Here is a 13,445-nt window from a genome sequence, read left to right as displayed (position 1 = left end):
TCTACATGACTTTGTGGGTATTTTATTCTCTTTATGGTGATTTTGCATCTCCTTTTTAATGTTTGGCATCACTCTGCAGTTGTTTTTTGTCAACTGGGGGCCATCTTGTGTCACTTTTTCCCGTCACTTCATCTCAGCTTGTGGTCATTCTGCGTCCCGTTGTGGTTCTTTTCATGTCACGCCGTGCTCCTTCACTTCCCGTCGCTTTGCGGTGCAGATCCCACATTCTGCTTTTTGCTTCCTCCTTCCCTGCAGCTCGTTGTGAAGCTGCGTTCAAGGTTCTGCAAACTTCCAAACGTACTTATTCTCTCACAGAAAACTCCTTACTGGGCGAAAACGCCTCAGACTTTTCACAACTCCTGTCTCGCAGCTAGTTTGACCTCAAACCAGGAAAGAGCAGCTTCCTCTTCCTCTGAGCTCCGATCTGAGCTCACTGAGACGCTACCTGGTTTAGGTCGGACCGGCCGACCAATCAGAGCAGACGGCTCTTAAAGAGACAGGAGCTCGAGCGGTGCAGCAGCAGCACCGTGCAGTTTGAGAAAAAACCTGATAATGTGTTCTGGCAGAGCACAAAAACACCATAACAAGCCTGTAAACGTGCAGAATCTGGGCTCTCTACTTCTGCTTTGAGGCTCGGCGTGACGTGATCGGCTGCATCCTGTGGTTCTGCTTCTGCAAACATCTGAGGTTCTTCCTCCACCCGACGCTCACATCCATCACAACAAACCTTCGGCGCTCAAGCTGCCACCGTGGACACAAACAGAAGCGTGAAAACGTAAAGGTTTGCAGAGATGTGTGAGATTAGGAGGCTGGAGGCAGCGCTTCCTGTCTTTGTGCAGCCTGCAGCCAATCGGGCCGGCCCGGTTCAGATGGCTGAGATTAGGATTAGGGCCACGCTGGGGGCTGAGGCTGGCTGAGAGGCTGGATGACGCACTCGGCGACCACATCAGGAAGCCGAGCTGCACACGCTCTGTGTTCTGGGGGAGTTTCTCACAGCTGGGCTGCTGCTGCTCTCACTGATCAGAACTCAGACGATGTTAAACGAGTTGATGAAGCTCCAACACTGAGGCTGCTGCCACCAGCGCTGTTCAACATTTAGTGATCATTTGACGTCACTATGGACCCAATTAATGTGTCGTTATGGTCATTCTGGGATCTTTTCTGTGGTTTTGAAGTCATTTAACAACATTTTAACGACTCATTCATGTCTCTTTATGGTCACTTTTACTTATTGTGTGATAGTTGTGTGTCTTTCTGGGTTTTTTTTTTGACAGTTTTAAGTCATTCAACAACATTTAGTGGTCATTTTACGTCACTATGGACTCATTTTATGTGTCTTTATGGTCATTTTGTGACCGTTTCTGTGTTTTCACCAGTTTTTAAGACATTTAAAAACAGCTGCTGGTCATTTTAAGACACTATGGACCCATTTATGTCTCTCTATGGTCATTTTTTAGTCATTTTGGGATCTTTTCTGTGGTTTTTAAGTTGTTTACCAACATTTTAACAACTCGTCTATGTCTGTTTACGGTCAATTTTACTTATTTTGTGATATTTCTGTGTCTTTCTGGGGTTTTTCTGACAGTTTTAAGTCATTTAACAACATTTGGTGGTCATTTTGCGTCACTGTGGATCCATTTCTGTCTTTCTATGATATTTTTCTCGTCATTTTGCGATATTTTCTGTGGTTTTACGAGAGTTTTTAGTTATTTTACAACATTTGGTCATTTTCTGTCACTATGGACTCATTTTATGTCTCTTCATGGTCATTTTTTAGTCATTTTGTGATCTTTTCTGTGTTTTTACTAGAGTTTTTAAGCCATTTAACAACATTTGGTGGTCATTTTGCATCACTGTGTAATTGTTTAGCATCTCTTTAAAAGTCATTTTATGTTTCTTTGTGGTCTTTCAACAACATTTAGTCATTTTGCATCACTTTGTGGTTGCTTTTATGGACATTTTATGTCTATTTGTAGTTATTTTATAAGTCTTTTGTGATATTTGTCGTGTCCTAACAACAATATTTGCTCATTGTGCGTCACTTTGCCGTTGCCTTTGTCATTCTTTTGCATTTCTGTCGTCTGCATGTGACCATTTCACTACGATTTCTGGTCCTTTTAGATCACTTTCTTATTCCATTATGTCTTTTTGTGGCTGTTTTCCATCACTTTAGTTATTCTGTGGTCATTTGTAGTCATCTTGTGGAACTTTTCTGCCACTTTATGAGCGTTTTTGTGTCTCTTTGTTGTCGTTTTGTGGCTGTTTTGCATCTCTGCGTGGCTGCTTTATATTCTATTCTTGGGCATTTTGTGTCTGTGGTAACTTTATGGATTTTTTTTTTTGCCACTTTTTATGTTCTCTCACCGCGATGTTAAGTCATCGTACGTCACTCTGTGGTCATTTTGCAATAAGTTTTCATCTCTTTCATCTGTTTTACGTCAGTTTGTGGCCATTTGGTGGTTTTTTTAAACGACTTCCATCTAAAAATGTGAACTGATGGCTACAAATCGCGGCTCTGAGTAGTTCAGCCGAGCTTTACGACATCATGTTGTTACGTTGGACTTGTGTTCCCTCAAACGTCCAGCGGATTCACAATAAAAGAAATCCAAAAAATGAGAAACCTGAACCTGCTCACTCTACCTCCAGATCTGACCCTTCTTTATCTGATTCCTCTCTGCTAACTGAACACCCAGGACGACGTGAACCTGATGCAGGCGTCACAGCAGCCCGGCCGGATGAAGCTCCGTCGGTAAAACGGATCAATGAGGAACCGAACGTGACCCGAGGAGCCTCCGTCCAGCAGCAGCAGCTTCTTTCATCTGTGGCTGAAGGGAAGTCGTCGTCGTCGTCTTGAACTCGCTGCCTTGTTACGCAAACGTGATGCAGAGTCAACATAAAGCAGCGTGAGTCACGTCTGCTGCCTTTCTTTGAACCTCCAAGAATCTCAAGTTTGGGACGAACGCGACTCGTGAAACCTCCTTGGCAGCCGCTCCGGGTTTCACAAAGCCTTTTCTTCATCTCAGCTATGTGCCGAGCGTCGGAGAGTTCTTGTGCCTCCTCAGCGGGTCGGCATTGTTCTGCTGCGGCCCACAGAACCCAGAACAACGGCCCCACTCAGGAAATGCACATTCACGCCGAACAAAAAAAAAAGAAAAAGAAAAGAAAAGCCCTCTTCCTCATAGTTCAGGGACGACGCACGAGGAGACGTGATTCAGAGCAGAGGAGCTAGCGTTAGCATGGCAGCGTTAGCATGGCAGCGTTAGCATGGCAGCGTTAGCGCCTCAGAACCAACGGCCTGACTCGTGTTGGTGCGTTAACGTGACGACTTCCAGGACGGCGTGTCCACGAGTCTCTGGGGACCCGTTAGCAGTACAAGCTGCTGATACAGACGTGGGACGCTCACATTTCTCTTGTTTACTCGTTTGTTTTGGAGCTTTAAGTTGGAAACTGTTGTTTACAAACTCCCAGATGAACTTTTAAGCTCCAGCACAACAAAACAAAAACACATAAAAGGGTTATTTAAGGTTAAACTGAACGTTGACTGAGAACTGTTTAGGTTTGTGGTCGTTTTCTGCAACTTTCTGGTTATTTTTTGTCTCTTTGTGGTGATTTTTCATCACTTTTTTTTTTTTTTTTATCATTTTGTGATAATTTTATGTCACTTTATTTTAACTTTGCTTCACTTTGTGGCTATTTTGTCTCTTTACAGTAATTTTTTGACATTTTCTGGTCATTTAAAGTCTCTCTGTGCTCATTTTATATTATTTTGTTGTCATTTAATGTCTCTTTATAATGTCTTTATGTCATTTTATATTCACTTTGCTTCACTTTGTGGTTATTTTTTGCCTGTTTTTGGTGATTTATTATCTTTTTGTGCTCATTTTTCATCACTCTCTGGTCATTTTATGTCTCCTTATGGTCTTTTTATGTCACTTTATATTAACTTTGCTTCACTTTGTGGTCATTTTTTCTCTCTTCATGGTGATTTTTTGACACTTTCTGGTCATTTAACGTCTCTTTGCGCTCAGTTTACGTCACTATGATCACTCTACGTCTCTTTATAGTCTTTCTAGGTCACTTTATATGAACTTTGCGGTTATTTTGTGTCTCTTTGTGCTCATTTTATATCACTCTGTTGTCATTTAATGTCTGCTTCTAGCTTTTTATTTCACTTCATAGTAACTTTGCTTCACTTTGTGTTTAGATTTTGGCTCTTTTCGGTCATTTTTCATCTCTCTCTGGTCATTTTATGCGTCTTTATAGTCTTTTTATGTCACTTTTTATTGACTTTGCGGCTATTTTCTGTGCTCATTTTAAATCACTGTGATCATTTACTGTCTCTTTATTGCCTTTTTATGTCACTTCATATTGACATAGCTTCTTTTTATGGTTATATTTTGTCTCTTTGTGAACATTTTCATCACTTTTTTGGTCATTTTGCGTCTCTTTGTGCTCAGTTTAAGAATTTCAGAAAATACACCAACAAAAACGTCAGATTTTAAGCCTCCTAAAAGCAGAAGTGAGGCTCAGGTGGACTGTTGGTCGACTCCGAGTCCGAGCTCACAGGAGCTGCTGTGTTCGGACTGAACGCACGATGAGGCGTTCAGGATGAAAAATCATCTCCAACCACAGAAACTCCAGAACGAATTAGCCCCTGAGTGACAAGAAGGAAGGACGCGAGCAGCGGGGATCAGGGTTTGTTCTGGACGCGAGCTGCCACGGAGACGACTTCCTGGCCCGTGTTGACTGGCCAAAGTTCGACGGCTGCCGCTGAAACCGCAATCAATAAAACACGGCTGACAGTTGGAGCTCGAAGCTGCGAAGCCCGGAGAGGAAGAGCGACGACCAACCAGCTTATTCATCGTTATCGCCGATTAACCTGCTGATCAGAGGCGGAGGAAAAAACTCCTGGAGGCCCGAAGCGACGCGTTCGACTGTAGAGAGAAAGTCTGATATCGTAGAAACAGGAAAAACCTACGAGGAGCCGCAACGTTCTACAAACGCCAACAGAGCGGCCTGTTGGATCCGTCCTGGCTTCACTTCTATAAGTCAAACAGCAGCTACAGCAAGCAGATAAATAAAAAACTGCCTGATAGTTTGTCCTAAATCACATTAAAAGAGGCAGCAATCGTCCAAAGTTGTGTCCATGTGAGACGACAACCAGATTTTCTAAGAATGAGCCTCTGAATAGGCCGAAAAAATATGATTTACAGATAATTTACAGCGAATTCCAGCAACAAAAGCAGGAAAATCCAAATAGATGTACGTAGATGTGAGAGGATTTATTGGACGCAACAAGAAAACCTGCCAACATAAATATAAACACACACTAAACAGAACGATATCAACTGGTGGTTTGACACTAAAAACAGAAAATAAATCAAAAGAAAAACTGGTGGAAGCAAAGCAGAGATGCTTCGGTTAAAAAACTGTGAAAATATTTGTAAAATAAAGATGTTTTTAGCTGATTTTAATTCATTAAAAACTTGTTTTTGTGGGTGTTTTTTTTTTAAAAATGTGGACATTATTTACAGTTTCAAATAGTGAATATTTTTTTTTGTTTGTTTTAAACGGTCAACATGTAAATTAACTGTGAAATAATTATATTTTTAGAACATTTAAATGTCATATTTTTACCAAAACTGAGAAAAATAACATTTAAAAAATAATTTACTAGATTTCAATCACTAAAAAACATAATTTTCCTTTTTAAATAATGGTGAATATCTGGAAAATAATTAGGTTTTTGTTGACTTTAATACAGTAAAAAGCTTTGGCCTGTTTTTTGTTTGTTTGTTTATTTGTTTTGTAACAAAACAGGGAAATTATGTAAAAAATAACAGTTCAAATAATAATTCACCATATTCTAGTCCCTAATAAATGCATTTTTTCTTTAAAATAATTGCAGATATCTGTAAAATAATCACGTTTTGTGATTTCAATACAGTAAAAGATAGTTTAGTATTACAGTTTTTTGTTGTGGACATTATTTTACAGTTTTAGTCTGTTTATTTGTTGTTATCTGTAATTTAGCAAAACTGGAAAAATAATCTGTAAACTAACAGCTTTTTTTTTAAATTTAGAAATTGACAGTTTTGGTCTATTTTTAACAGTCAACATGTAAATTAACAGTAAAAATAACGACATTTTTATAACATTTAGGTCTAATAATTTAACAAAACCAGGAAAAATCTGTAAAATAACACCAAAAAACAATTCAACATATTTCAATCACTAAAAACATAAATTTCTTTTTTAAATAATGACAAATTACTGTAAAATAATTATATTGTTGTTTAATACAGTAAAAATAGTTTAATATTTCAGCTTTTTGTTGTGGACATTAATTATAGTTTGTTCTGTTTACTTGTTATTATCTGTAATTTAGCAAAACTGAAAAAAAATCTGTAAAATAACAGTAAAGTTAAAAAAAAAAATTACAGTTATTAATCAATCATTTTTTCAGAGGAACTATTGATGAATATAAAACGGAGACGTTAGCGGCTGTTAGATGGTCTGACGTGACACAAGTGGCTTTAAATCCATCGTTTTGCACCAGATGAAGCCCCACCGAGGACTTCTGTGAGACTAGCTGATCTGAGCCCGTCTTTGCTTTCTAGTCAGTCTTTTCAGTCTCGCCGCGTTTTCTGCTGCAGCCGCCTGCAAATATCTTCGAAGAATCTGCAACCAGCAAACCACAAAAACTGCAGACAGACGACGTTAGCAGGTCACGGGGGGAAGCGTTAGCATCGACAGAACCTCGTTGTTCTATCCAGAGCCGGTGGAGACCAAAGACAGAGACAAAAACGCCTTAAAAGCACCTAAAAACATCCGATCTTGCAGGTTTAAGTTGGTTTAGTGATCGCAGCGTTCACGCTAACATGTTTGCATGCTGCTCCACTTTATTAGCCTCAGATAGCCTCTCATAAAGCTAATGAGCAGCGTTATTAATGAACTGGTCAGACGACATATGAGGGGAATCAGGAGCCAAAAGCTCTGCAGCAGAACCGAGTCAGTTTTATCATCAGACGGTGTTTGCTAACGAGCTAACAGGAGATCAACCAGGAAGCTCAGAGCGACGCCACAGTGGCTCAAAGCTGCAGACGACAGATAATGAGTCACCTGCCAATTAGGTTTAGATTAATTAAATCACTGTTGGTTAAAAAAGCGTCACAAAGGAATTAAATGTTTTGTTTTGTTTGAAGAAAAGAGTCAAAAATATTCAACTTATGTTCAGATAATTTAAAGAAAAGCTGCAAATCTTCTCATTTTAGAGGCTGTAACCAGAAAATATTTAGTTTTTTTCACTAATTTTGTTTTTAAAAGGTTATTTTTCTGTCAATTAGCTTCTAAAGCAAGTTTAAGAGAACCACTGATTCCTAATATAATCAGGACGACGTCATCGACACCAACAACTAAAGCTGCAACGATTAGTCCATTAGTTTTTTACTTTTTAAATTAATTTCCAACTATTTTGATAATATATTAACCAAGTTGAGCCATTTTTGAAAAGAAAAAAGTCTAAATTCTCCGTCTGTAGCCTCTTAAACATGAATATTTTCTGGTTTCTTTCTTTATGACAGTAAACTGAATAAACAAGACTTTTACTGTCATTTTTCTGGCAACTAATCGATTAACGGAGACAATAACTGACAGATTAAACGACATTTAAATGCCTCAGACATCCTCTGAAGTCTTGTTTTGTGTGAATAAACAGTCAAACGTTTAAATATTTCTGGTTAAAATTAATAAATCTTCTCATTTTAGAGGCTGCAGCTACAACATTTTGGACGTTTCTCCACTTGCAGCTTCTTACACGTGAACATTTTCTGGTTTCTTTCCTTCTCTGTGACATTAAACATAAACACTGATGGACTTTTTTCACCATTTTCTGACATTTTATCGACTCAACGACGAACAGATCACCTAGAAAATCATCAACAGTGTTGTTATTACTGCTGCAGCCACAACTTTTGGTCAAAAAACTGTTTAAAATGCTGATTGAACATCCTCTGAAGTCTTGTTTTGTGTAAAGAAACAGTCAAAATTCTCATTATTTCTGTTTAAACTGATATAATGCAGAGAAAAGCAGCACATTTACTCATTTTAGAGGCTGAAACTAGAACATTTTGGACACTTTTTTTTTTTACTATTTTCAGATATTTTATGGACCAAACAACTGAAATATTAATCCAGGAAACAACCAACAGTGTTATTTTTACTGTCACAGTCATAACTTTTGGTCAACAAACTGTTTAAAAAGCTTAAAGAAACAGACAAAATCCTACTTATCTCTGTTTAAACTGATATAATACAGAGAAAAAAATCACATTTTGTCATTTTACAGGCAGCAGCTGCAACATTTTGGACATTTTTTCACTATTTACAGCCTAAACATGCTGATGTTGGTTTGAAACGTGGCTCACAGCTCGACGGCGTTTACGAGCTTTTAACGAGCTCAGATCAAAGTCTCAGTTATTCTCATGTGCAGTAACTTGGCCGTACGTTATTGATCTCTCCATTAAACCAGGAAACGACGACGTCCTGAACGCAGCTCAGTCTTCGCCGCTCCGATCGGCCGACGTCCAAACGTCCTCGGAGGCGGCGTGTTGATAAAACAAAAGCTGAGCTTTGTGCTAAATGTCACAAGTGTTGATAATAACAGACGGGAAATAAAGGCTTTTATTATTCAGACGAATTATTGCCATTGATTACGGCGGCCGCGGCTCCTGCTGTGGTTAATGATTAGACCCAGAGTGGAGATTAAACCCTCCAGGAATCAGGTTCATCACAACAGAGCCATCAGTTAATCCACAGAACAGGAAACCGACCTGCAGCTCTTCTGATTGTTCACTCATTAGTCGTGGTTTTGTGTCAGAAATAATAAAAGTGCAGATTAAAGGCTTCAGATTTGAAGCTTTTTACTGATTTATACGCTATTAAAATACATTTTAAAAAAAATTAAAATCTACAAGCAAAGGTGCCAGAATCGTTGTTATACTGTAAAAAAATCTGTGAATAGTAATAACGACATTTAACAGTCAACATGTACATTCATAACTTTGTGTTCTGTGATTTTACTTGATTTTATCTATAATTTACCAAATAGTTTAAAAACTAAATATTTATTATTTAAAATTTAGTATCTGTAAAAAGGATTTTATTGTTTTGAATACATTAAAAAAAAAAAAAAAAGTAATTTTAGGCAAAAAAAATTAATTAACTTGCAAAATACACATTTTGTTACGTAGGCTACACATTATGCAGAGTTTTGGCCAGACCGCTTTATTTTTTTTTGTTTTTTTAATAACTGATAAATAAAATATTTCACATTTTTTTATCCTTAATATAAATAATTTGTCTTTTAAATAACAACAAATGTTTGTAAATAAAAGGTAGACTTTTTTTAAATGTGAAATGTTGTAAAAATATGAATTATCGTTTGTAAAATACAGATTTTTACGTCCACATTATGAATAGTTTGGGCCTGTTTTTTAAGGGTTAATATACTGAAAAAATGATTTACTATTATTTTAATTCTTAATGTACATAAATTGTCTTTTAAATAACCGCAAATATTTGCAAAATAAAAGAATATAAATATAATATTTTTTTAAAAACTGTAAAATTGTGGAATTTTACAGTCAAACATTATAAAAATATGAAATAAAATTTGCAAACATTCACAGTTTTGGCTTTTTTTTTTATAGAGTTTACATGTTTTTACTTTTCATTTTCTGTAATTTAACAAAACGGGAAAAAATCTGTAAAATGACAGTAAATTACCCCAAAAATTACAATGAATTATGGAAATTTTTTTAATCAGTTAAAGACACTAAAGTGAATCTTTTGGGACTGTTTGTTGGTCCAGACCAGATGTTTGAAGCTTTCACTGCTTCACAGATTACATAACGACATGAGTTCATGTTGAAGTCACTTCTTCTTCTTCTTCTTCTTCTTCTTCTTCTTCTTCTTCTTCTTCTTCTTCTTCTCTGTTTGCTCGTCGGGTTAATAAACTCGTCTGATGACTTCTGATCATAAATTCCTGCTGTTCTGCTTGAGACGGAAAACAGATTCTTATTCTGGACTTTTTATACGACTTCACTTTATCTGATGTTGAAAAGCTGCAGCGAACGGGTTTTTCCACATTAAAAAAAAAGCACTTTTAGTTTATGTTTACTTTTTGTTTTGCTGTTTTTCATCTGAGATACAAGAAATGTGCAGATTAAACTCCTAATCGCTGTAAATGACCAGTTTGACGTCGTTTCTCAGAGTTTAGGTGTCTGTCTGGTGAAGTTTACGTTTGTTTTGGATGATTTCACTTCTGGATTTATATGAAAACTGCAAATTGTCAAATTCAAGACGCTATAAAACATCATATGTTTGACATTTAAAGATCAGGTCCCGTAAATGTGAAATAAGTTAACTTGTTCTGCCGCAATACAATAAAAAAACGACCTCAGATTTTTATCATTTTCCATTTTTTAACAAACCTGTGAGACAGAAAATCCTTTATTCTGATTTAATTCTTCTCCAACACGCTGAGTTTTGGGTTTTAACTGTATCTAAAAGCCACACAGAGTTCGTTAAACTGCTGATCCACGTGTGAACAGCAGAGAAACGACGGAAATTAGGATTTGGTTGCACAAAAACGTCGACCATATGGAAATATTTTATCAGTTGCACAAGATAAACAGATTGTTGGTGCGTCTACATCAGCAGCACAAAGTTCTGTACGACGATCTGAACATCATCTGAAGCATAAAGACGAGTTCAGGAGTGTATTTTTCTATCATATATCTGAGAAGCAGATGTTTGTGACGACACACAGGCCTGTTCTACCAGCTGATCAGTACATCCTGATGGAATAATAATGATCATTGAAGGGACCAGTTCCCAGCGCTTAACGAACTGCACGTTTAAAAGATTTTAAACATGTAATCCACGGCCATGATGCCGACGAGTTGACGTGATCGTGTCGGTTATTAACAGCAAAGATCAGCTGAGTGTTGATCAGAGGGAATAAAACCATCAGCAGCAGCAGCAGCAGGTCAGAGGGAAGCTTCAGGTGTCAAACGTGAGCATTTAAATGTTTTTTATTGTCATTTTGAAAACTATTCACTGTTGTTTTACCTGTTTTCTCTGATTTATGCATTAACGTGGCCAAAATTACTAAAAAATTAAACATAGAAAGAACAGAAATGTTCCTGCAGTCCAACTAGAGTTAAAAAGAATTTACTGTTTATTTGTTTTTATTGTTTTATAGATTTCCTTGTTTTGGAATAATACAGATATTAACAAGTAAAAAAAAAACAGTAATTAACATTAATTTAACAATGTTCACATCAAAAGTCTGAATTTTAAAGTTTTTGCTCGTTTTCTACCGTTTACTGTAAATTAAGACTTTTTTCTGTATTTTTGCTAAAGATTATCTGTAATTTAACAAAACAGAGAAAATATTTAAAATAAAAAATAATATTTATCATTTTTAAAGGGTAAAAATTCAGATTTTTGTTGTGGACAATATTCACAGTTTGTCATGTTTTAATGTTTTACCAGATAAATAAAGACTTTTCTGTGATTCTACATGTAATAAAACTCAAATAACTGTCAAATATATGTCTATATATATATATATATAGTTGACATGTATGTTTACCATACACCTTAACAAACATAATTTTTCTTTCAAACAACAGAAAATTATTGTAAAATTATGATTTTTGGCAGATTGAAGTAAAAATATTGTAAATTTATGGTCAAACACCACATTAGTGAAAATAAACAGATTTTTTAAATCAAGGTTTTGACCTTTTTTAATGTTTAACATGTAAATTAATACTTTTTTGTGAAATTTTAGAGGATATTTGTGATTTAACAAAACGGGTAAAATCTGTAAAATAGCAGCTAAAACATATAGATTCTAAAATAGATCACATTTAATTTTTAATAATGATGTAAAATAATATTTTTTTCCAACTTAAATGCAGTTAAACTGTTTATTTTCTGGCCACACAGCTGGACGTCAGAGGGTTGTTGTTTTCCTTTCTGGTTCTATCTGTAGATTGTAGTTATTACTTTTACTTAAACACGGTGTGAGCTTCCTGATGAACACCTGGAGCCTCTGACCTCCTGCTGCTCCTCTCTGGGCTCAGAACCAGCCCCAGAACCAGCCCCTGAGCCTCCAGGTGAAGCTGCTGCTGCTGGAGGTGCGTTCAGGGCCTCGGACACCTCCGACTCTCTGCCTTCCTGTAAACTGCGTCAACAACAGACTGTGCGTAATGTCAGCGCGCGTCCAGACACGAAAAGACGAGTCCGCCTGTGGAATGTGAACACGCGCACATACACACACGGACACACACACACACACACACACGGACACACAACTCACGGTGGCGGAGGTCAGGCTGCTGTCGGTGAGCGTCAGGTGGTGCGGCTCCCATCTCCGCAGGAACTTGGAGGTGAGGATCTTGCTGAGGAAGGTGCGCGGGTGCTTGACCACGCACACCTGGATGTCGCCCTCGTGCAGCAGCTTGTAGCGCATCCCGCTGCTGCTGCAGTGGTGCAGGCTCCTCTTGCACGGCCCCGCGCCCAGCTTCGTGTTGTTGTTGCCCTCCGACATCTCCCCCAGCAGCGGCTTGCTCTCCTCGCACTGATAGAACTGGTTGTTGTGCAGCTCGTTGCCGCCGCCGCCGCCGCCGCCGCTGCCGCCGTTAAAATCCATGTTCGCGTAATCCAACAGTTTCTTGTTTCCAAAGCTCACGGAGCGGAGCGAGAACAATCCCACATGTATGTCAAAACAAGAAGGAAGGAAAAGAAAAAAAAACAGCCCAGAAAGGTCGAGCTGGAGGGGGGCAGCTACCTACCTACCTACCTACCCTCCTACCCTCCTACCAGGCGACACGACCTCGCCTGGACGCGCCGCCGAGCTGCGTCTTAATAATCCAGCCGAGACGCGCTGTCGGTGCCACGCTGAGAATAATCCTCCATTTTCCCCGTGAATTGTCTCCTCGGTGCGCCTTCCTTCTCCTTCTCCTCCGCCTCCTCCCCCCCTCCTCCACCTCCACCACCACCAGCACCACCGCCGCCGCCGACGAGCTACTCAATATGTTAGGGCCATGGCCTGATCCGCTCCGTCCGCCGCGGCGCCAAAACGCAGTGAATCCACAGCCGGAGCCGCCGGGAACCGCCACGAACACCGGCTAGAGATCCAGCGGCGGCGGCTGTCGACTCCTCCGCGGGGTTTTTTGCGGTCGTTACAGGCGCTCTGGCACGGCTTCCTTTTATTCAGTCTTTCCCCCCGTCTCGGTGTGAAGGAGCCAGAGCTCTCCGGCAGCGGCGCGCCGATTGGTCCCTGCTCGTTCATGTGATACCGGACTGACGTCAATAGGGAGGCGAGCGGATGAGCCGTGTGTCTTTTGCGCTTGAGTGTCTGCCGAGGGCGC

The 13,445-nt window shown here is 38.8% G+C and overlaps 1 protein-coding gene across 1 annotated transcript in view; it reads right to left on the bottom strand.

The window, feature by feature from the left end:
- The window catches only part of cmip (c-Maf inducing protein), a 61,802-nt gene extending 48,491 nt beyond the window's left edge, over positions 1–13,311 (bottom strand). The window contains exon 1 of the mRNA XM_008298605.1: positions 12,392–13,311. Coding sequence (XP_008296827.1) covers positions 12,392–12,724 — 333 coding nt within the window. The 5' untranslated portion in view covers positions 12,725–13,311. The remainder of the gene's footprint in view (positions 1–12,391) is intronic.
- Positions 13,312–13,445: the final 134 nt, after the last annotated feature.

Source organism: Stegastes partitus, unplaced genomic scaffold (assembly GCF_000690725.1).
Source record: "Stegastes partitus isolate 25-593 unplaced genomic scaffold, Stegastes_partitus-1.0.2 Scaffold1331, whole genome shotgun sequence".
NCBI classification, from domain to species: Eukaryota; Metazoa; Chordata; class Actinopteri; family Pomacentridae; genus Stegastes; species Stegastes partitus.
This window is presented reverse-complemented; position numbering and strand designations above follow the sequence as displayed.